The sequence below is a fragment of the Pyxicephalus adspersus genome, chromosome 1 (genome assembly GCF_032062135.1).
Source record: "Pyxicephalus adspersus chromosome 1, UCB_Pads_2.0, whole genome shotgun sequence".
Lineage (NCBI taxonomy): Eukaryota > Metazoa > Chordata > Amphibia > Anura > Pyxicephalidae > Pyxicephalus > Pyxicephalus adspersus.
The window spans coordinates 95,690,579-95,716,783 of NC_092858.1; the positions used below are offsets into that span (position 1 = coordinate 95,690,579).

The 26,205-nt window shown below is 36.0% G+C and overlaps 1 protein-coding gene across 3 annotated transcripts in view; it reads right to left on the bottom strand.

Annotated features, from left to right (window-relative positions):
* Nucleotides 1–409: 409 nt before the first annotated feature.
* Nucleotides 410–26,205, bottom strand: part of RSPO1 (R-spondin 1) — a 64,137-nt gene continuing 38,341 nt past the window's right edge. For 2 of the 3 annotated variants that reach the window (XM_072419645.1, XM_072419637.1), the window contains 5 exons: nt 20,840–21,185; nt 10,961–11,152; nt 9,869–10,015; nt 7,124–7,312; nt 410–2,402 (listed from right to left, as the gene is read on the bottom strand). In XM_072419645.1, the coding sequence (XP_072275746.1) occupies nt 2,257–2,402; nt 7,124–7,312; nt 9,869–10,015; nt 10,961–11,152; nt 20,840–20,930 (765 nt within the window). In that variant the 5' untranslated portion in view covers nt 20,931–21,185 and the 3' untranslated portion in view covers nt 410–2,256. The remainder of the gene's footprint in view (nt 2,403–7,123; nt 7,313–9,868; nt 10,016–10,960; nt 11,153–20,839; nt 21,186–26,205) is intronic. The other variant, XM_072419654.1, reaches the window with a different exon arrangement.

Sequence of the window (26,205 nt, forward strand, 5' to 3'; positions counted from 1 at the left end):
ATCAATGTCAAAGAATAATGACATAAGAAACTCAAATTCACATTCTGGGTTGCTGAAAAAACATTTAAAACTAAAATTGTTGCCTTGATAGCAACAATTTTAGCACTGGGCATCAATGTGCTACTGCTTTTTCTTTTTGAGATATCAAGCCAAGGGAGGAGATCTAAGGAGGAAGAAAAATAAGTACACCAGGTCCACACAAGATGAAGAATTTGTGTTGGGCAAGGGCTATGTCTTATGGTATGATTTCATAAATGATGTGTACCACTAATATACTTTGCAGAAATTTAAAGTGTAAGCATTGAATGTGTTTCTCTTAGTAGTGCTGGATTCCCTTTACAAATATACTGAGTACCATCAATTTTTCACCTCTTGAGATGACACAGTTAGGAAACACATTATATACATATGAAGCATAATTGCTGTGTTTTATATTCTTATTTTTGACTAGATAAGGACATTCGAGTATACTATGCTTTCAATTTGTTGGATATAATGTATGAACTGTAATTATAAAGATGTTTTATAACATACCAACACCAGTGACATCTTAAAGAATTTTTATACAAGGTATAAAAAAATGCTTTGATAAGAATGGTAGACACCTCCAGCTGAATATGCACAATTTATTTTGTATTTCCAGATATGGTTACAGTTTAGTAGTGGAGCATCTTGGAATATAGTACCAGAAGGTGTCTACATTCTCCCCTACCTACCATGTCTGATGTTTATTTAGAACTTTAAAATACTGTGCGCCTTGGTATCCTAGTCTGAATATTCTCTGCCTTACAATATATGAACAGTGCGCTGTTGGCAATTTGGGAGACATCAGTATTTGAGTAAATTGGATGGTTATACATTGTACAAGAGTCCATGAAAAAGACAGGAAAGAAGGACTGAGCAGTGTCAATAGTTGCCATAGGTAAATAGTCCTATAGCCTATTATAGGCTATACTTACCTTACCATCATCTTTTGCATCACTGGGTAGGACCTCACTGTCTTTTTGGGAACATTCCTGTGGCGTACAGAACAAGCAATCCCCAGGAATCTCTCCAGAAGGGTACTGAAATCTTCTTTGCCTAGGCACAACAGAAAGCAGTTCTCTTTTCTTTTACTTTGAGAAGGTGACCTCTCTAAAACAGTGCAAGAGAAACTTTCATTTTGGTTGTAGGTCAACTTTTGTTTTATGAAATTTTGTGATGTGAATACTGAACTAGCATTTTAAAAATCTATTTACTTATTTCATATGTTAAAGATCATATTGTTGTCCAGCCAACAAGTCCATAGTTTAAATTATCAAAAAAAATGTAGCCATTTAGATTTTTTGCCACTCATAGATAATTATCATTTTTATCATTTAATTACCTCTTTTTATAACAATAAAACACTTACAAATCCATTGGAAAATAAACCTTCTTTAGTTCATTATAACTGTCCTTTTCTCAGTGATACATCATTTTATTGCCCTCCTTTAGAAGTTTCTTTTTCTTACATTTTAAAATAGTTTTTTTTAAGTAGTTTCAGGGTGTTGACACCAACATGTTTCCACAAAAACTGAACATATACTCTCCTAAGTCATACATACATCTGAAAACACAGACTTAGAGGAAGAGGGGGACAATGGAGAGTTCTCTATGTGACAAGAAAACCCACATTTCGCATCCCCCCCAAAAAAAAATCATTTCCAGCCTTTGTAACTTCTACTGAAGTTGAAAAATGCTCAGCATCACCTCATAGGTGTCCACGCTGGGTATAACTACAATACCATGCTTTTTTTTTTTGTTCTTGACCTTTGTTTTCCATGGCTTCACTACATTAGCAGTCTTAGGCAAATTAGTCCCAACTTGAAGGCATTCTTAACTTATTTTAAACCAATAAAAGTTTTGCATTCACCAATTGTGTAGGTGCTTAAGTTGTAGCAGTGCTCCAGTTCGAAAAAGCATCTTACATACATAGCAGCATTAATCTCTTGTTGCAGCTACTTTGCTGAAATAGAAGGATTTATGGGAATGCAAGCCCCTCACTGCTTTTTCTTTCTTGTTATCTCCTTCATTCACCATGGCTTCACTGTTTTGAACGTACTAGGTGAAATTGTCTCAACTTGATGGCAGTATAAACTCATTATAGCTCACTTTATATCTAGGAGTTTTGCATTCGCCAATTGTGTAGGTGCTTAAGTTGTAGCAGTGCTCCAGTTCGAGCAAGCATCTTACATACATAGCAGCATTCATTTCTTGTTGTGGTTGTTCCTAGAGCTACTTTGCTGGGAGAGAAGGAGTGATAGGTATGGAAGTCCCTCGTTGTTGGTTTTTCCTTTTTTTGTTCCCATTTTCTTCTTTGTTACGATTTTTGTTCTTTTTTTCTTTTCCTTGGTTTTCCCTCTTGGGTTTTCCTGCATCTGCTGAAAAAAGAAAAGATGTATTGCATTAGAAAATGTGTATGTAAAAATACAAGGGTGTAATTAAAATATGCTTAAAATATACTTTATAAAAAAGGCTTGCCACCAACCTAAAAAAATGCAAATAGACCTTACTTTTCTGGGAGTTTATATAAAAACCCTGTTCTTGTCCAGTTCTTCCACTTTTGCCTTCATAATAATACATAATCTTGTGTAGTTATTGAGGGAAGAGTGAAGAGAAATGCTACCAAGTGTCACTTAAATGACATCTCTGAGTGTGCTAGGGCTGTTAACATCATATTCAACATGGCACCACTCAGTTGCAGTCCTAGGGCTTTTGGATGTATACACAGGGAAAGCTGTATGGGTAAATACCCTGCATAAAATGAGTTAAATGCACATTTTTAACAGTCTGGTGACGGGGACCTATTAAGGACTGGCTAATGTAAGTTGTCTGAATGCAAAGGTGTAATATATGTATTGGTCTGGGGGAAATGGGGGAATGAGTACATGTGCATGTAATGTTGCTGTGAATGAGAGATGGGGGTTTCTTGTTGCATTCTATTTATTAAAGCTCTCCAAGCCCTTCGAAGATACACTTTCATCAGTGAAGCTGGGTGATCCAGCAAACCTGAAATGGATCTGGTCCAGAATTGAAAACATAAGCTAACCAATAGCAAATTACTTTTAGAAATTGCATTCCAGGTTTGCTGGATCACCCATTCTTTCCAGCCTTGGAGAGCTCTAATAAATCAAGCCCTTGGTTTGTAAAACACACTTTGCCAGTCATTTCAAATTTATACTTCCTACACCTACGCTACCATTCTTTTGGCATCCCCTTCCCTCTGTGGGCTGACCAGTCTTAAGCTGCATACACATTACCATGAGCTAAAAGAAAATAGTCAGATAGGGACACAATTTTAGGTTTAGATTCCCACAAATACTGCTTGCAAAACTGTGTTTCCATCCAAGAGGACAGGTTTACAAATCACTGGGCAGGCTTTAATGACTGTTTAGTCAAAGGATGATGGCTAAGTGCCCCTAACTAAAATAAAATAAAGACAAAAGACCTATTTTTTTCAGGCAATGTTTTAAAAAGTGAGAAGAGTATTGGATAAGGTGAGAAGGATATACATGAACCAAACGTGATCTAAAAAAATATAAATAACATAAAATGTTGAAAATAGACTGACACTATCTTTATATTTTGCAGTAAGCAATGCATGGCATACAATATCATGGTGTTAGATGTGTAATAATCTTAATGTAAGGTATTCAAACTGGGTAATTGTGCCATTTTGGATTTATGTGTCATAAATTAACTTCATTTTGGGTTTATAGAATTGTGTTTGTGACCTCTGACCTTACCACATTAAATTACAGTAACTCGAAATGTAAACCCCGTTACAGCCATTCCATGAGTTTCTTTTCTCCTTTTTATACAGAGCATTCTGCTTGGTAAATTATATGCGTACCATACCAGAGTCTTACGGGAAAAGTATCCCTTCAGTTCCTTAAATGGCAGTGGCTCGGGGCCCCATGGGGATCAAATTGCATAACAGTCCTATTATTTATGTCCCACGTAGGTAGATGCAGTTAAGAAGAATCTTTTTTATACCTTACATAAAACAAACCCAGCAATTTCTAGTTTATATAATACCTTGGTTACATAGAAACTTCGGATACTTTAATAAAGGAGAACTGTTTCCTTCACACTAGCATGGACTGCTATTGTCCAAGTTACAAAAAATAGTGGTCAGATCTGTGCTACCCCACAGAAACCAATCCTTTTTGTTTTCTGTAGGGAGGCTAGAATAAAAATGTTTAAAAGATAGGTCTCCTGGCATAGAAAATAATATTCACATGTACTGCAGGATTTTCCCTTTTTTTTTTTAAATTTCCTGTATCTGACACATTTTTGGTGTGTTGTGTTTTTGGTTCCAAGCAACATTCTGTGGTTTCTTTCACTGTCCATCTTCATCATGACTGTGTCTTATTGTGAAAAGGAACCATGGAGAGAACCACAATGCACACAGTTATTTGGAAAAATTTTAAAGATTTTTACCAACATGTCCAATATGCCTATGACTGATCAAGTGAACAACTTGGTGAGAAGTTGATTCTAACTTTGATTCACTTAAGAACCAATCATTTTTTTGGATTGGAAGAAAAAATGTTGCCACATTTGCATCTGTAATAACTTATGGCTACAGCAGTCTCGTGATGTTGTCTATTGGCTTGCTCAGGCAAATCAGAAAACAACCGATCACCTAATGGCCAATGCCACTTTAAATGGCGGAGAATGCAGCAGGGTGCCTCCTTCTCCATAGAACTGAACAGTGATCACTAAAGATAAAGGTGAAATAACTTCTAGCTTTAGGTATCCTGATTAAGGGAACTGGGAATAAGTATGATCAAATCTCATATTTAGGCTATCTGCACTACTTTTTGCTGACTAGAGCTTTCCTTTAAAAATGCATTTAAACCGGCTCAGTAATTCATTAGAAGTATTTCTATGGTTATATTGATGCTTGAGACTTAGCTGTACAAGATTCTTAACAGACCGTGGGTGTTGAGAAGGAGCAGGCATATCATAGATAGATTTGTTTCTGCAGTTTTTCTCCCTCTGTTGATGTTTTGCAGCTCTAAAACTTGAGGTTTTGTTTTGGAGATAGCATCCGGGGGTCCAGCCAAGTTTGTACAGGAAGAATGTAAGCTGGCCCCTTTTAATTAATGCCCTTTTAACAAATGATACGTTATCAGACTAAACCAGAGTCTAGAAGTTCACTCCAGAGAAATTCCTGGAGCAGAAAGGTATCGTAAACAGAAGTCCACTTTTGTAAGCTAAGCCACTAAGACGCCTGTGGCACAGTCTGAATTCACTTGATCCTGCAAAGTAGAGGGCAGACAGCTGCAAGCACCACACTTTTATCATCAACTTTGGCCCTTACAGAATTCAATAGGAGTCTGACACATCTTAAGCGGTGAAACTTTCATTGCGGTCACATATTTCGATTAAGTTTGATACAACAAATCTAACAGCCAATCAGAATATAAAATTCTCTGCCAGTTTTGCTTTCTGGAGGATTACCAAGTTTCAGTGGCTATAATTTTAAATAATCCAAACATATCAAGGGTGAATAGGAATATGAAAGCCTTTTCTTTTTATTTCTAATCTGAGTTACAGTAATACTTTTTTCCACTGGAAAGACTTTACATTCTTACTGGTAAACAAAGGTCAGATTGTAAAAGGAATAAATGTGAATAATTATCTATTTCATGCCTACTAACATTTCTAACTGAACAGACGGCATCTGAGATTTCAATAAAAGCGCTTTGACATTTGTTCCAAGAACATTTACTAAACTACAAACACATTTCCCAAATAAAAAATAACATAAAAGTTCATCCTACCCACTCAGTACATAGTTCATAAGGTGCTGCTGCAGTGGACCCCAGTTGCTTTCCTTGGCAATCTGGGGATCTGAGAACCCTGGTTTATGATACAGATGAACTATTCCAAAACACACCTACTGCAGCCTCATTATTACCTCTACACAGAGCCACAAAGCACTATACAGAAAGCCTCCTGATGTTAGAACTATGATGTTTGTCTGAGCCACCAAACAGATTCAGACCTGTGTTGGAAGTATGAATGAGACTGAAGATATAGAAATCAGAGAAAAAAAGAGGTTACAAATCACGTTTTAGGAGTTACACTAGTGGAAGTTGAATTATATGTAGCAAACTTTTTTATTTTGCAATAAACAATACACATTCAGTGACTGCTCTGCATGACCATTTATTGACCAAGCAATATGAGATAATTTTACAAGACAAGATATACCCTTATCAAGCACCCCTGTTTGCTAACCATGCCCCAATTTTTACAAGAAAATAGTGCATTATGCACCTTACTTACACCTAAAGAAACCTAAATTGACAAATATGTTAGCTATATTGCTTATCTTCCTAAAAAATAATACTAGGAATTCTGAGTTACTGATTCAGAACAAGTATGCAAATCAGGAACATCAGGATAAAGTAAGAGTACCCACTCTACACACTTATTCCAGGTGAGTCAGGAAAATAATGTGATAGAATGATAGATCAGGATCACTTGGGTGCCTTTTGGCCTGCCTATTCAGTCATCAGCTCTAAACATCAATGAACAGGTTTTATTTTGCCATCCTATTCCAAGTCCTATTGGGTAGATTTACCTTAAATTTCAATCTTGTAGATAAAACCGTAAATTACCGGTAATCTCTCCAAAGTGAGGAAACCAGGTTCATAGACAGTGTTTTGTTATTTAAACATGCTACCTGTTGACGCCATAGGAAAATCTAGGTCCCTCAGACATTTTAAATGTGACCTTTCTAACTGTTTAAGATAAATGTGACCTTCCTTTACAGTTAATGTTGTGCTTGATGCCTTGCCTTTGATTTGTAATAGGAAATGGAAATAAAAAGACCAGTAACAAGATTTCCACAAATCCTGTAGATTTATTGTTTTGTGTATTTAATCACCATGTATTATGTAGATTTTGCAAGTGGTGATTGTGGATATTGCAGTAACCTTAATAACTTTGCAAATACAACCCTAATACTACACCTGTACCATGTGTCATCTAGAAAAATATTACGAAAAAAACATAGAAAACATGTAATGGAGAAAGTGTGCAGCCATGCGCAGCCTTTGGTTTTTTAATAAAATCAACTACCAACCTTTTGGACAGGGGGTTTGAAGCATTGTGCATTTCCTCCTTTCTTTAGTGGCAGGGCAAAGGGATGCTTCTCCTAGTGGTGCTTTTAGAACTTTTCGACTTCTCACTTGAGTTCCCTTCTTTTTCCAGCACTGTTTTGCTGGACGAGAACATGGACTCCAAGTTCCCCACTCACTCATTTCACATTGTTCTGAAAGACAACAGTCAGAAATTGTAAACTGGCATTTTAATTTGTATTGGATTCAGCACAACAACATACATTTTCGAGTCTAAGGAAAGGAAATCAGTAAAGTCACATGTCTGCATGGACTAATTCCTGACATGCAAAACCTACATCAACAATTCTTATAAAACATTTACTGTAACTGATTTGTTCATTGATAAAAGCACCCACTGAGAACCAAAAAGGACTACTAAAGTAATACATAACAAAACAATACAGAAAGTAACTGTACACTCTTCCATTGCAGTTATGTTTCTCAAAGGCACAGCATGCTGTGAAACTCTGCATAATATATCACTACCATTAAGATCTCTGAGCCTTCTTTCTCTGATGTGGGGCCCTTGGGGCAATTTACCAGTTTATTATTTTAAGTACAACCTTTATTTTTAGTTTCTAATCCAGGAAAATACTCAAACACCTGTAAGCCTCCAAGACAAAGTATTCACAACCATGAATTCAAAAAAGTACATAAAACCAATATACAGACTCTGCAATTACAGGGTTAATGCAGGAATAATGACCTTTGATCTCTGTTATCTTAGACTGAGCTGAAATGGTATGTTTCTACAGAATGCTACAGAGCAAAGTCACACTGTTCATCATGGACTCATATTCTCTGTTCTGTTTGGGAAAGATACTCCTTTGTTCAGGTACTAAAAAATTAGTTATTAATTTGAACGTTATTTTTGATTTTTTGTCTCCTGCATTTACTATGTGCCATGAGACTGCTTACACAGTGAGAAATCAGAGAAACATTTTTGGGATAAGGAATTTATTGCTTTTATTGAACATAGACACAAGTGAGACTCATCTAAGCTCTAGAAGAATGAAATTGCCTACACATTCATGCACATGTCTGTAATCTGTGCATGTGTGCATATGGTGCAGAGAGGGGCAATGCTCAGGCACCTAAATATCTTAATTTATTTAATTTTGTTTAATCAATTCTGTATGGCCATTTCTCTCCTAAAAATGCCAGTTGCCTGACTGTAGTGCAAACCTACTTGGTTCAATATTAAGTAATATATTATAATATATAATATATTGAGTAACACTTTTGTAATAAATATGCAGAAATATAAATATGTGCTTCAGGTCAGTGACACATACATTGAAGTCAGTGGGTATGCATGAAAGTCATGGGCCTAATTAGTGATTACAAAAGAAAACAGAAATAGTAGCCCCTGTTGCTCTTGTGACAAGTTTACTTATGGCACCCTTGGGATACTCGGCATTTGATAATATGATCTACTGTATCATATGCAATAATACCTGTAAGCATGTATGCATAATTGTTCAAATAATTTTGTATAATAAAATTCTCTTCTTTACAAACTGCCACTGAAAACCCCTTTGTTTTTCGTGATCCCAGTCTATATCTGGCAACACCTTATTACTTTCCACTTACCTAAGGGGTGGTATAAGTTTTATCATTTTTGTTTAATCACTGGAGACGAGGTACTAATCTGCTCTTGGAGCACCCTTGGTTTATACACTGGATACTGGTACAGTGGGCTAGTACTTAATATAGTAACATACAGAACTCATTAGTTGCATTCAGCCTCCCAGAAGCTCTGTGCCCTTGGCAAGCACCTATTTCACCCCATTTATATTCCAACAATGATCCCAGGACAATTGATAAAGATCAATCCCAGCAAAAAGCAGACAGAGTGTAATCCCATGAATAGGAGCACATGCAAATTACAATGATTTCATCCTATACAATATCGGCATCAGCAGTAAAATTATCCACCAAAGCAGGTTATAAATCTACCTCTTTCCATCTCTAGCTCCCACCTTCATTACTGTCACAAACAGAATAATGACTTTGGGTGAAAAGGATTTTAAACTGCCATATTAAACACTGGTTTGTATGCACACAAGTAAAACTTTTCATGATGTCATTGATCATGTATAAAGGGACCAAAGCGCAGCGATGCCTACCTCTGCATTATAGCACACTCAATAATCTTAGCTGGCACTGCCTGCAAGTGCTACCCCATCCCCAGGTAACCTCGGTGGCTAGCCCCATTTATATTCAGGAGGTTATAATGCACCAGCACACATAAGTGTGGTTCATCTCTAAATATCTCTATTCAACAAACGACAAGCTGCTCAACCATCTCCATGGATTTTAAGAAATTTAGTTATGGGTTCGTTCTGCATTTGTGTCATGACACCTTACTTAAATATCTAGCAATCCAAAAATATTTACTGGGAATTTACTGTCCTTAAACCCCATAGCAAATAAATTGTCTTTTTCTAAAAGAACAAATTCTTACTTTAGACATAAATAGGGTAAGTAAAATGTCAATGTTTTTACACTGTCTATGACTCTTCTTGGTATATTCTCTCCAAGAACCACCCATTAAGGAAGACAAAGCGCAATACAAATCTGACTCTTCCCAAATTAGCTTTAAACCAGTCCTGTCTTATATAACTGAAATCCTAAAATGATAAGATTTAGTTATCTAGAGATTTAGAAATTGACATTTTACAAGTTTTATAAATGTGTACACTTACCGGAGCTGCATTCCATGGTACCATTTGCTGCAATAAATCCCTCTGGACAAGTGGAGTAACAAACTCCTTTATGTAAGTAGAAGCCATCATTACACTTTGTGCAAAAATTCCTGCTGAAACAGTTCTCACAGTTTGTCACTTTACATTCTAGGAAATAAAAAAACAAACATTAATCCATTTTATTATGGTATCATGTGAACTATGCAAAAACTTTGGAAAAAATTATCTTACATTGTAGCAAATTTGTTCTTAGTGTAAGGCTGCATCATTCTTTTTTTCATTTTAACCTGATGACCATACACTTCCTGTAGTAAGGTGACAACTCACTGTACTCACTGTACAGCAGTGTTCTCCCCAGCCCCTTTTAGCCAGGCACCCCACCCGGCACTTTTCAGTAACCACTGAAAAGTGTTACTGAAAAGTTGCATCACAATACAGAGATGCCACCCGCCTACAGTTTCTTACCCCCCACCTGAAAAAAATTTCTGGGGAGAATACCGGTACGGTATATCTGGAGAAACAGCATTGTCATTTTAGGTTGCTTGTAACAGATTTTTAATATAGAATGCCTCCTTATTTCTTCCCTTCCAAAAAATAGGAGGGTTCTCCAGTTTACAGAGGATGCTTTGCAAAGGCTGATATGACTGCTTAAGTTTTTAGTGTAGCAGAGGCACAATAATTTGGAAGTGTATTGTAGTTCTGGCACAAGAAACACATTTTTACGTAATTATCAAACAGATATAAGAGATGTAACAACATGCTTTTAATGGTATAGGTAACAGACCAAAAGAAATGTATAATAAAATATGAATGCTATACACCAAAGAGACATTTTTCTTTGTCGTGTTTGTAAATGCATAAACACATGTCTTTTTATGTTACGTATTATTTTGCCTGTTTTTACCTGAAATGATAGACATATTGATAGTGTGTAAGCGAGGTGTATTTTTTCTCTATAGCATGCTATTACTGGAAGAAGTCTTTGTCCCATCATGTAGAAGGATAAGCATATATTAATAAGAAACTATCATGTCAAGAGTTCTAATCATTTAATATGTTTGTAGCATGCGTATACCAGGTTGGTTGACTTACTTGTGCACTTGTTTATCTCCCGACTACGATCGCCATAATATCCCGGAGGGCAGGACTGCAAGCAGACTCCAATCTGCCGAATATCATTTCTTTCCAAAAGTATAAAAAGCCTTGGTAAGCACTTAATACATCCATTCACCTCTGAACAAGCTTCACAACCTTTGCCACAGCCTAGGCTCATCTCTGTACTTCCTGAAAATACACATTTGGAGAAAGACTTTATTATCAGATATTTTAGAAATATTGTAAATTTAGGCATTATGTTGGCCAATTTAACATATTCCATTATTCATTAATATTGCTGAATGCACATTTCTAATTACGTTTATGGAATACTTCTGTGTTAACTTTCTTTTTTCTAATGATACTAAATATTGTGATGGGAGTAGTAGATCATTGAAAAGGACCACTCCATTCTAGACTTGCATTGGTTATGTTTTTCTTTTTTGATTAGCAAAATACATTGCTGTCTGCTGCATACAAAATTGAAGAAATTTTAACTAAAAAATAAAATGGGGCACAGGTATTATATGTAATAATATGTGCACAACTTTGTAAGATCCAATCTTGATTTAAAAAAATATTGGTTTAGATATAATTCCTCAAATCCCACTTTTGGTGGTCATAGCTTTTTGATCATAATCCCAAGTATGGATGGCCAGGAAATGGTTTGAGAAGCTGGGGGGCATTTTTCTCCTGGGTCAGTACTTTTAAAGTATGTTGGGCTGGTAGCACTGAAACAATTGACCATTCAGACATCAATCAGAGCAAGACCTATGGTCAATAACACATGCAGGCCATTATACAGCTCATTGCTCCCCACTGAGACTTGCCATCACAAGTTTTGCAGGAACAAGTCTTCCAGCACCAACTTCCTTTTTGGCTTAGAAATGTCATGTGACTAAAGGCCGAGAACCAAAAAGGAGGCTATAGAAGAGATGAAAAGGCATGTCAAAATAAACCATATCCGTTTTTTAAATACGTTTTATTACATTTTGTAATTGTAAAGAGAATATAAAAGACCTAAATCTGGCTAAACAACAGCAAATAGAGAACATCAGTTTAAATATATAAAGAGATGGGCAATCAAGGAAAAGTACAGCAAATCAAAAGAGAGGAAAGAGGGGGTATAGGGGGAGCCTGGTTCAGTATTCGGAACAAACTGAGAGCAGCATTAATGCAAGACTTGTTCCAGGAGTAGACAAACACATGAGACCATGCCCTTTAGGAACACCCACTATTGACCATGTTCACAGTCACTTTGACACCATGCCACACTTCACATGGACCACAGCTGCAAGGGTACTCTAATATTTAGAGATTTTTTAGATCATAGGCCAAGTAAGGAAGTATAATACATTTTTGCTTTAGTATTTCACACTGGTTTGATTTTACTCAAACCTCTATAAATAGTAAAGCCCAAACTCTTGCACACAGAACATTTCTTTCTGGACCACAGCTGCAAACTCATACAACATTCACACCACATGGTGCTCCCAATGCCTTCCAGCCCAACAACAGTCATTTCACGCTCCAAAGATCAAATGTGGTGTATGTCAATCACTAAATGCATGTGTGGCATTGTTTTACTCTGGTACTTAACCCTTGAGCAGAAGTCACTGATGTATGGATGCTTAATTTGAATTTTGTATTTGTTATCTTAACAACACTTTGAGGTCTATTTATAAAACTGAATTGGACATTTACTGAAACAGAATAAAAAGAGTCTTTTAACTCCATGTGTTTTAACGGCAGTAATTGGCTATCCACTAGGGAATGTTTCGTTGAGTGTCAGATTCACTACTTTATAAATACTTTATAAATAGATCCAATGAAAATTAAGTAAAGTAAATCCTTTTTATTGGTAAAAACAAATTAGATTACATGTTCATTTAACATATTGTGGGCATGTTATTTACCTGTAAAATTCTCCCTTGTTTAAACACACAAAATCCCTAAGACTGCTTCTCGGCACCACATTGCTATCACTCAAGTGACTATGATATTCCCATTAACTCATCACCAGTAGCTACAAAAAGTTATGTAAGAAGCAGATACCAGGAGATTTAAATCTTAACTTCAGGCTTATCTTCTGTTTTGTACAGCTGTACAGGCTACTAACCTGTAACAAATATGTAGTGCACATTGAAGGGCTACTACAAGTCAAACAGAGACCCCCCTTATTTCTTAGATATAGGACATCTAACATAATCTAGGTCTTTTCTCCACACCTTACCGTCCGTGGCCCACCTCTCTCAATTGCTGGATTTCAGTACTTCTAATCATACGTTAGCTTTACCAGCTTTCTATTTTCAGGAAACCATGTACAGGACATTGCTAGCCATTCTCACCAGTCATGATTCGCCTGCATTGCTAGATAGGCACAAAGGCCAAGTAATGATGTCTTTGAGACTAAAAAAATTGTATGTACAGTAATGGAAAACAGATTCAACTTCAGCTTTAATGACAGCGTGTTCTACAGCTAGGTGCGTGCACATATGGAATTTAGTATGCATGCATGCCATATATATCGTGCTATTCTATTGATCCCATTTACAAAAATCTGTGAACCCAAGACCAGTCTTACCAATGAAGAGCTCATATGTGCTTAAGGAAAGGAGAAACCTAGTTTTGAGGTTCTCAGATTTGTGTGGATGCTGCCAGCTAGTTGATTCACAAATCTTTAAATGGCATGCCACATGGGAACACATTATTAAAATGAAAAATTCTACTCCTGTGCCACATATTTCATTTATTATTTTTTTTCAACAAGTACAACTCTGAAATTAAAAGGGAATATATTTTTTCTCTTTTTAGATAAGTAGTTTTGGTCATGTTGGCGCATTGTCATTTGGCACTTCAATTTCTTAAAAATAGATTAAATTGAACATAAAATTTTACTTATTAGTGGCGGAACGGTTGGCAAACAGAAGACACTCCTTTGAAATAATGAAACTGATATGTGAATACATCTATGTAATAAAGTATGTGATGATAGATCTTTGGACGTGTGAATATTTAACTAGGAACCACAGATGAATAATGAACCAAGTTCCTGGACCCTAAGCATTTTATTCAGAGCACAAAAAGATATCATATTTAGCAGTGTTAGGAATTGTCATTATAAATAGCTCTGTGCCTTGAAAGTTTGTGGTGATGATGGTTTTCCAAAAATACCTAACCCTTTCCATGCTGGCAGTGTTTACAACCCTCTGTCTTAAAAGAATGTATGATTATTTATATTCTCAGCCCATAACAGCTTGTTATATCCTGTAAACAACCAAAGCAAATTACATCTCTTTATATTCCAGCAGATTTTGGACATTATTATAGTACTTGTGGTTTGTGGTTACCTTGTTGTAAATACTTTTTCTTCTCAGAGTTTAATAGTCCCAAAGAATGTGAATTTAGCATGCAATGTGACTTGTGCACTGCTCTGATTTATTGAAGTTCCGTAGATTTAATAGATGTCAGGTTGTTGTATGGTTTACAGTAGCCTTGACAGATAGATGACTTGCATGTAAGAAGTAACTGGAGCTGTCTTTACTTGCTACTCATTGAATGAATTTGTCAATCTCTGTGGGTGCTAATAGGTTAAATCTCTCACCTACTTCTTACACCTCTCGAGGACAATTACTTATGTTCCCAGCTTAGGTGACTAAGTCATGGAGCTATACATCTTTGCAAACTGGAAATAGTGTTATTATGCCAACAACCCCCATCCTTTTCTGCAAAGAAGTACTTTCTTTTACATGATAAGTCATATTGGGAACAAAGTTTCACCATACCACAGATAAAATTAGAACAATAATGCCCATTTTAGACTTGCAGTTGACCACAGCCTTTTACAGAAGTCATATCCATGTTCCCATCCACTCCTATTCAACTACATGGGAGCATTGGGAACCATTTTGAGCATGCATCTGCAAGTAACTGCAGTTTTGGCAGAACTTGCCACAGTTCTTGATGGCCACAAGTCATATTTAGCTGCACAGTTGCTTTTCCTCTTCTTGAGGAAGAACAACACCTTAACCTCATTCAACCACACGAAAGCAGTTGTCAGGGACAATTGGGATTAGCCAACAGCATGGTTTTGAATTGTACATCCGTGACAGGTAACTTTGTACATGTGTTCTAATGACTTAAATAATAAATGCTGTATCAACAGTACAACCTACACTGCAAAATGATCTACATTATTTTTACACCTTGATGCTCATCAGATAATTAACTTACTGTATTTGCTCTACACACTGGTGGATCATTAGAGTCCCTGCAAGCCATAACCTCACCCTCCCCTCCACTTTTTGCAACTAGTTGGCTAAATGCAAAGTGAAAGGCTGACAAAGAAGCACAGAAGGTTACAATACAAATGGCCAATTTCAGAAGTCACCATTTAGTGGCAAAATTCACATTGGTATTCTTTTGCATTTAGAAAATATCCGATTATTAGAAATTTGGAGCTGTCATGTACACAGTGCACACTTGTCTCAAGATATGAAATGAACCCTCCAAATCTGTGTCTTCAGACATTATGATTTGTTTTTATGTTATGGAGATGGGAAAGTAGGTGTCTCTAAGTAGTTATAATTCAATTTTTAAACAAACTTGTTTGGGTTCATTACTAGGGCTTTAGGGTTAGGGATTTTTAAAATATATATGTTTTTTATGTTAACAAATACGTTTAGGATTTCATGCTCTTTATAAATTGAAAGAATATGTGCTTTAGACCATGCAAAGAAGATAATATGAGTTTTTAATCCAAGCTTTGTCATCTACATTTATTAGTGATCCATTTGCCTAGTTTTCCGGGTGCACACATAAATGGACCACATAATTGTGCTGAGCTGTTTAATCTTTCTTAGTGTCATTATGACGTTCTTCCTAATGACGGAACATGGGCTGTAAACTATCTATCTTTGGCAGTACCAGTCTATGGCAGCCTCTGTGACCAGTTACCAATTGGATGAACGAGCATGTTAGTGCAGGGTCAGTGTAAGGAAGAAATTGATCTTTTTACTGCTCTGGTTATAGATATGTCCCTAGAAGTAGATACAGTATCAATCAGGTGATTAAATTTGTACCCACCTAACAACTGATGACACATTCCTTCCCCTGAATTATAGACTTTTATTTAATAGTCAATAGCACAGGGAATCCGTAAGTCATGAAGTCATTCCCCAAATTTGGTCTATTCCCTGTAGTATAACCACAATTTGGGGGTCTGATTCAAAAAGAAGAGCCATGATTTACAGAATTTGAGTAATTGTTAACCTGCATTATTAGAGCCTTTACATTGTACTTAAAAAATACTGTCTGCATTGGTATATTCACACCAAGTAGTGCTCACAACTCTATGTATTTTTGTTTTACTGATGTTTACTTATCAGCCCATTTGTCATTTAACTCCCATGTATTCCACCATTTACATGGAAATTCAAGGGAAATATGCGTTTTCATCTGATATCTACAAATCCCCAAATCAGACATTTGTGTTATACTATTATACTAATACTATATTATATTTGTAATGGGAAATAGATTAAAAGCTAACAATGTAACACAAGTACATTCTGCTTTCTGCTAGCATATCCAAAACTACATCTTGATTAACATATTCTCCTGTTTCAATGTAACACTGTATTTGTTTGGAACTTTGCTAGATGGCACTGCTGCTTTAAAGTTCTTGCATGCCTATGCATTCCTTAGTTCCTGCTTTTTTTAGGATAAAGCTGCTGCTAAACTGCTTTTAAGCTGTTACACTTGAATGACAACGAAACCTTTTGTAACCAATCAGCAACATCACAGATAGACAATTACCTCTCCGTACTGAGTTGTAAATATTTGATGCAAAAGATGAGCTCATGTCCTTGCAGAGAAAGCATGTACGTGTTATATGATCAGTAGATGTAAATAATTGATCTTTGTTGTACCTGCAGCAAAACACTGTGCCCTGTCTCTTTCTACAATTACAGATGATTCTCTGTGATTCTGCCAAAAGAGGCTTATCATTGATTTTAATAATCAGGTTGATTTTATTCTTTTTTCACTATATGTTTGGGGAACTATAGTTAAAGTATAAATATAGTATAAGCTATAAAGAGAAGAAAAAAGAACTCTTTCTTTAAAGTTAAAGCTTAGCTTTGTTGAAAAAACATCTTTTCATGTTGGGTATATATACATGGCAGGGATTTTATTCCATTTCAATGTGGACTCCTTTCCTCCTTTGGTTTGGATGAAAGTTACATGTGAATCCTATTTACTTCTCACTTCCTGTGTGCTAAGAGGCAGAGTATGTCTGCTAGAGGATCAGTCCCAGCTTTATAATAAAATAGTTTAAAATGGTTAGATTATAAATATTTAACCTGAAGGTAATCTATAGCCAAAAAGAAAAGAGAAAAATTCTCCTAAAATAAGGTAGGTCGCCCTTTTTAGATATTTGTCAACAGAATAGGTGTCCTCATTTCTGCCCTGTAAAAATATGAAAATATTTTGAAATTTTCTATCATCAGGATAAATAGAGGGGCTGAATCTCCTCAATGGGAGCACAGACAGTAGTTAAAGCCTGATAAGGGTCCAACACTTCCACATTTTATCAAACATTCTTTTTAAAAATAGCTTGATGTTTAAATCTTTATTGCTTGACTTGTAAAGGTAGGCTGAGCTAGAAATATAATGGATCACGACTTATCCAGGGTATATCTAATCTCAGCCATACCATGCTTTATATTGCATTAGACTTATTATTCATTAAAGTAAAATAGGAATTTAAAGCTGAATTCCAAGAAAATAGCTAAATACACTATTAAGATAAGTATCCGGAAGTCATTTTACCTGCCAAAGAATGTTTATTACTGCCCAGCCAGTTTTGAGATTTAAGCACTTTATCAGACAGTATACCCAACCTGGTAACCTGACTTTTCTTTTTGCTGTAGTTAGGTAGCATTGTCTAGTCACTGACTAGGCTGTAATTGGACAGTAAAGGAGCAACAACAGACTGATTAAGTCTTTTTTTCTGCTTTTACCTCCTATCTGCAAGTTTCCTTCAGCACACAAGAATTTATTATTTTTATTTTTATAATTAAACAGGATTTATATAGCGCCAACATATTACGCAGTGCTGTACATTACATAGGGGTTTGAAATATAGACAGTGTCACAGGAGGAGAGGACCCTAGCCCGAAGAGCTTACAATCTAGGAGGTGGGGGAAATAACACACAATAGGGGGGAAGATATATAGTGGTGGAAAGTGGTGATGGTTTCAAAAGACAGAAAAAGATGGGTAGGCAAGTTTGAAAAAATAGGATTTGAGTTCTCTTTTAAATGAGCAACAAAGTAGGAGCAAGCCAAATAGTACGAGGAAGACCATTCCAGAGAGTTGGGGCAGCTCTAGAGAAGTCTTGGAGCCGTGCATGTGATGAGGTTATGAGTAAGGAAGTCATTAGTAGGTCATCGGAGGAGCGAAGAGAGCCGCTGGGGGAATATTTTTTTACCAGGCCGTAAAGGTGAGTGGGACAAGAACTGTGGAGGGATTTGACAAAACAAGACAAAACACAGGAGCTTGAATTTAAATCTCAGGTAAAATGGAAGCCAATGAAGAGAACTACAAAGAGATGCAGCAGAAGAAGTAGTCTGAATGTTACTGTACAGAGGATTACAAGAGGATGAAATAATGTATGGTTTAGATACTGAGGAAAAAAAACACTCTTAAGAAAAGAAAATTTTCACTGCAACAAGTGTCCCTGTCACCTTTTTTCCCAGTAACAACAGATTTTTGTTTTTTCATCATTTTAAATCATTGACTCCAGAAGAAACTGAGAGGGTGCATCTTCCCTGCCAGGACACAACTATAGTTAAACTCAGATTAAACTCCATGCAAAGCATTGGCTTTAGATACATTTTCATAATTTTGATCAAATATACAATTGCATTCATTGGTGTTTTTCTCCATTCTGTTTGGAGGTCATCTCTAACTAGAACAAGCCATTGCTTATTTTTAGTTTCCACAGACGTAATAAAATGTAACAATCAACTGCCTGGTTTAAACAAAAATAAAACAAATTATTTCATGTCAATTGTTTCGTTAAAATCAGATCCAATACAAAAAGCAACAAAACAAACACCCTAATTAAAAAGAAAAAGAGGAACATTTTTTTTGTAATGGGCTTAGTTAGTCTGTTTGCGTTTCCCTTTCTAATCTGATGAGTAGCCCAACAAATAGCTGGATAATTCCAGGGTAATGCTCACTTCATTGCATCCCTTAGACAAGCACTTCCTGCAGATTACACAGCATCAGGCACACGCCAGCATCCAGACTTTGCAAAACATACAACCAATGAGCCAATCGGGCAACAATCCCAGCAATATCATTACAGGGCAATGAACAGGGCAGTCATTCTCTTCTGTTGTTTGCAGGTATATATTTTGTTATTGTCAATAGCAATGCTACAAATTGTATTTTACCACTAGTTTAGAAGTTTCATTCCTGAACTCATTTAAATCTATCTTATTTCTTTTCATTCTATACCTTATATGGTGAATTCTACCCTTTTCTCTCTTTCTGTCCTATTCTTCTCTACTCTGTGGACAGGTAAATGCCTCTAGGGCTTCCTAACACATACCAAAATTAATTAATCTCATAATATTGTACTCCTTGATTCAGAATAAAACAAGCATTGTTACAATATTTTTTTAAAAAAAGCAATAAGGTAATTAAACTTTAAAATCTTGGAACAATATATATATATATTTATATATATATTGCAGTATATAGCGATAGAATCCAATTCTCCATTTACTGTATACCTCTATGAGAATGACTCATTTCGGCCCCAGAATAAATATAATGGAGACACAGTCACTGCCTTTAAACTTTTTTTGTCATTAGTTGGCAAAACAAAGTTTTTTAGGCACATTTTTAGGCAAAGTGTGACATTTTACTTGTTGCAGGACTCTGCATTAGAGCAGGAGGAGGAAAGCCTGGTCATGTGAGCTGTCAAAATCATGTAATCAGCCATTCCTCCAAACACTCTGTAGAGTAAACTTCATAGGACAATGCAGGCGCCACACCGTGCCTACATTTTACTAGTATTTAATAATCGGAGGCCGCTATGTGGTGCCTGCTACTGTAAGCACTGCCATAAAGCGACATCCCTCAACTCGCCCTATAACTTATCTCCCAAGAAAATACTCAGTACAAGCCAGCCCCAGCAACTGATAATACATGTGTTCCTACAGCACATATGTGTAAATGGGCCCTAATACAATTTTTATTTTTTAAAGAAAGATACCAAATCGCCACTCTGCCTGTCTTGTCGAATAAACTAGGTCTTCATTGCTGAGCCTCTAAAACAGTGCAATGAGGATGAATTGTAAGTACTCTTTACTTACAATTCATCCACCGTGATTTTGTACCCCTGGAGCCAAACTGCTAGAGTGACAGGTTGCTCTACTTTTTAAGCTTCTTTGCTTCCATCCTCAGCACACTATGACATGAAGTCTGATCTTGTGTGGCAACAAGGCAACCCAGCTGTATGGAGTTAAAGGGGTACAAGGAGGTGAAAGAACACAACTGTGCTTGGGGGTGAAAAAAGAATAATACACTGGTCCTAGTTATGAGTATGTCTGCATGACTCTTGTGCCGAAAGTAAAAATCCATCAGGGCAATAGATTTATCATTATTTTTATTTATTTTACTGTCTATAACTCAATGAAGACCTCCTAAATCATTCCTAGACTTCATTAGGAATGCCATAGCAAAATACAAAATTTGACAGAGAAGTCAAAATCAATCCTATCAAAAAATGATAAACAAAACCAAATAAATGACAAGAGATGTAAAGGTGAGTCAGGCTTTCAAAGATGAGAGTAGTACTTACTTCTCTTGTGTCTCCTCCCCTTCACAATCTTGCTGCTGTCTGCAATATCCATCAAGACCAAGACAAGCACAGTAAATAGTCCAAACTGCATAGTAACTCTCCAGCACTGAGAACATGCACAGCCGGCTGATTGGAGGGACTCTGTGCCACTCGAGTTTCAGTAACTGCTGATTACAAATGCAAGTCTGTACTTGCCTGCTTCATCTCTGAAAACCATATCAGCTGTATAACATAGATGTGCAACATAACCTGTTTCTTCTGACATTCTGGACTTTCACCAAGTCCTATTGGGGTCAACACAATACTTGTTACATGGATCAAAGCCTATAAGGTCTTCTTCAGCCACCTACGCAAAAAAAAACAGAAAAAAAACAAAGATAAAGTGTTTGATCATTATTACTATACATAAAAAGTTACAAGTTTAGTGTGTGCAATCACTAAAGTTATTGTTTCTTTTCAAAGAACCAATGCAACTAAAAACTAACATTTTAGGATTGAGTGGGTGGATCAAATAACATAGTTACATAGTAAGTCAGGTTAAAAAAAGACATAAGTCCACCAAGTTCAACCCCTGGCGAAATAAACATCCCAGATATAAAACCCTATAGACACAACATTTTTAAAAACCTTTTTGATTAATCTGTAAAGAGTCTTATATTGGAGTTTTCATTTTTGTTTACTTTCTGTAGCTCTTACAATGTTTTTTTTATATACTTGTTATGAATAAACTTGTTATTTTACATCACTGGTATGTTAAAATATACATATATTTGTAGATGCATTTGTATGAATAGGAATAAATACACATTATAATTGTTCATCATAATTCAGGTAAAGATAGGAGAATATATCAGTTAGTTTGGATGTATAGCTGTTAATTCACAAGGTGTGTGTGTTAGGTCCATGTACATATCATTCAGTTTATAGCTACCATACTATGACTAAGTGAGCTGTCCAGAAAGTTCATAGGCATATGTTTATATATTAAATACTATATGTGATATAAAACAGTACATCAACAGAAGTTTGTGTGACACTTTACAGACCAGCGAACGTCAGTATACCCTCCCCCACCATCACTTGTTCACTGGTAATTTGCTTAGCTGGTTTTTCTGTCCACTGAGTTTTCACATGTCACACAACAGAGGGGAAGAGAGAGAAGACAACAATTTTACTCAGATGGTTCCTTTAGAATATTTACCCCTTTCTAAATAACCCCATGGGACCCTGCTGGTTTTAGTGTCCACTGAGTTTTCCCACGTCACACACCAGAGGGGAAGAGAGAGAATACAAAAAGATTACTCAAATTATACCTTTTTTTTGCATAACCAAGTGGGACCATTTAACTATTCACTTTTTTTGGAGTATGGGAAGTATAGCATGTGCCACCCTGGCCCTCAAGTGATGGCGCTTTAGTGTTCGAGCAATTTATTACTAAGCCAAACCCAGCCACATGAGGGAAGCCAGCTCTATGCAAATACTGAATTTAAGTAAACTATTACTTGCATAGGAACTTTCATGTTGTACAATGATGGCCTTTATCAGATTACCCAAATTTACTGTTTGGCAATTTATAATCCATGGGAATTTAGTTTAGGATCTATGACACAGACTTTGCAAATGAGTCAGAGAGGGATGTAGCACATATGAACTTCTATGGTGGTCACTTGCAGAACCAACTTCAAAAGGTCCAGCCACTGGAGACATTTGAAATAAGTAAAGGATTCAATTCCGTAGGCAGCACTTATAGTTTAACTATTATTTTTGGCGTGCATTGTCTGGGTTTGGCTAAGAACACCAGTGGTAAGTTATACCATGTAACACAAATGTGCTTTTATAGAGTTTAACCAGATGAAAAATACAACTCATTGTTCAGCAATGTTTATTCATGTAAATATGTTTGATGATCCTTTGAACAATTCTTGCCACAATATTCTAATCCTATGCTCCAATATCACGGCGAATCACGAGTCCCCTGCAAACCAATAAAGTAATCCATATTGAACCATATAAAGGTATTTTTAACAGAAAGCAGAAATAAGCAGAAAGCTGGTATCCCATTTATAACGCTTTTTGAAATTTGTCATTCAGTAGACCTTTCTACTAGTTTACTAGGGCAGGATTATCATCTTTGTATCATCCAGTCCCATGATATTACAATATTTTCTTGGTCTACCAGAGATTAAAGAGTACCTGTATTAGAAAAGCTGTGGATTTTGGAGGAGGTCTATTTATGTAGTCCTATTCTTTTAATGCAGTTGACAGTGAGACGAACTATTTAAATCTGGCCAAAAGTATTGTTGATTAAATGTTACATTATTTTTCTCCACCATGGCCACTGTGTCTGCATGACATCAGAATATCCCCAAACAAGAATTCCTAGACACAGGCAAGTTCCTTGGTTGTACAATTTTTTTTATATGGCTACCTTTTTAAATAGATTCCCTTAATTGATTCAGAAATTAGCTAATTATTATTAATTATATATGAGTTTACCTCACAGCCTGTACATAAACTTTGGTAAGAGTGTAGGTTTACCACCTTTGTCAATGCCATTTTATCAATGTATGTGTCCATTTTGCAAATGTTTTCTTTAATTCATTTTAATGGGTATTAGACAGAACTTGGGGAAGTAAAAATCCAGCCACTTTCGTTTCAGGAATAGAATTTTGGCAGATTTTTTTGATGTCTTTATCTCAATAAGGAGGATTTCTCCACATTTCTTTTGACAGGTTTTTAAACAGTGATAGAAAAGAATCCACCAAAATGAAACCATTAGCTATTTGTATTAAAACACAATTCCCCCATTTGGTAGTACAAGAGTGCCGGGAACAGCTATTGTACATGTTTTGGTCATATACACCTATTAACACTGCCACTTGCCCTATATCCAGCCAATGAATTGATGATGAAGGAGGGAAATTATAGTCAGATTAAATTTTAGCTTTAAATTGGCAATTGGTACATCTCATTGTGCAACTTTTACTAAAAATGTCACAATCTCTACAGCTTGTTTGTGTTCTTTCCAGTCATTTATTTATGAATGGACAAAAATCTTTTATTTCTGTTCTCCTGGAATGTGCTAAAGGTCTGTTGACTTTTATTCAGTGAATTGCACTAAGAAGATCACAACACAATAGTTGGCCACTTCTTAATCATCCACCGGCATGGGCCACAGTGGGAGATAGTACAAAATTATAGAAGGAAAACCTTACAGCTAGGTTTATTTTACATATAAATTGCAGCATGTGATTCACGTAAACATTAAAACTTAAGCCATTCCTTTATCATTTTTAAAAAGAGAGGGCAACAGATACAATCTATTTTAGGAATTTTTAGTCATTGATTCTGTTGGGGTATTACTTCCAGAAAATGTAGAATAAGAAAAAAAATTCTTATTACTTACACCCCAAACACCACCACCATCATTGGCTTCACACAACTGCTATAGATGCTATGGTGATCCTTATGCCACTGACTGAAACATAAATGTACCCACAGTTCATAAAGATCTATTAGCTAGAGACAGACACTTTGATAAACTTCAGGGTGGGAAGCCAGGACATGTCCAGGACAGTAGAAACCAAGACGAACTTGACATGAGCTTGTGCAATCTTAGTAAAATCTAAATTCCAAATCGTAATGGTAGGTAAACCATTTTAAATGTTTTTTTGTCTCCTTTTATTATCCATGATGTGCTACCTTTCGGCCTACTTTTTATATAACTGCTTCTTCTTTGCACCAGGATGGTAAGAAAACTGATTCTAAGCATGTCAAAGAGGAGATGGTACCGACATATACAATACATAGATTCTGGTAATCATCCTTAGTGGAGCTTTGTCTAGTCATTGTCATTTTGCATAATTGAAGGCTTCTTAAAAGGGCCCACTGGAAAGTCCTCTGCCAATATTTATGGCTATTGTGAGATTTAATTAATTATTATAATTATGAGATGAAAGTAACAAAACAGGTTTTGTCAGTTTTGTACACTGTGATTATGGATGTGTAATATACAATCCCCAGGCTGGTTGCAAATGTATGGCAGCCTACTGTAGCCATCAGTGTTTGCATGCTGCACATGTGCCAAGTTTGCATTTTGCACATCAGCACATCAACAATCAGTGGTTTTTATCAAAGGTATACAATCAAATGCATTTGTATTCTTACTTTGGTCTTTACTGCATTAGTAACAGAATCTCAGGTGGACATAAGGTCAAAAAAGTATTTTAGGTTCACAGGTCCCTCTTATTGCACATATTTGAAAAAAAAGGCTATCCAACCATCCAAATACTCACCTCTCTCCTGGATTAAGTTTAAAATGGTCACAGCCATAGGCTCAAAATGTGTGAACTTTGCAGACTATGCCTTCTTTCCTGCAGAATGGTACAAAAACCATGCTAAAATTTGCTGACTTTGTGTCTATCTTTTTCAGTAAGATCTTTTTGTCAGTCACTGGGTAAAGTCCTTATTTTTCGATTTCCAAAGATGGTGTAACCATTAGCCTGCAGCTTCTGCTACATGTAGTTCAATACTTAGGACTACATTTGAAACTGCACACCTCTTCAGAACATTCAGTAGGTGCCTGATCAGAGGTGTGTTCTTATGAAATGTTTTAGATGTAAACTGTCCTCTGTTACTGCTTTTGCTTGACGTTGCATGTTAACCTGTCAGCATATTTCCTGACCATGGCTGTCTGCTGCCTACCCTGACCTCCAGACCATCAGATCCCTTGTTCTGGAATTTGGCCCTGCTTTTTTTTACCTCTCTTATTTGCTCAAAGCCAAAAAAGATTTCTAATTTCTGTAGTTAGAAATAACAGGATTGTTATGGTATTATAGATTGCAATGCTAAATTACAACTTTAATATTTTTTCATCATGTGTTGAAAGCATTCAACCTTTGTTCACCATTGGTAAATACTTTTGTACATTGCCTTTGTACTTTTCAATTTCATAGTAACTGAGTTGTTTATTCTTATATGTATGAAAACTAGACTAACATTAAAAAGCCACAAATGGAATTAGTAGATTATTACTGTTTCATAAATTATTGTTTTTTCTCTCCTTTACAAACTATGAAGCGTTAGAATTTGGCCTCCAGGGATATGAAATACAGGAATTTTTTAGATCATTTTGCAGAACAGAAGATGTAAAAGCCATCTAACTCTTTTATTTTTTTTTTTTGCTGGCATTCAGTTGTAATGGGAAATCGTTTTAAGTGAATATAAAGCAGAGAAGGCAATTACTTTTGAGCTGTAGACAAAGTGTAGGAGAACATTTATTTTTAATTGTCAGACATGCTACTGCAAGTGTCCTTTGACCTCTTCTATAAGCTTCTAGGTTCGCTGCAAATTATAGTTCTTTAATG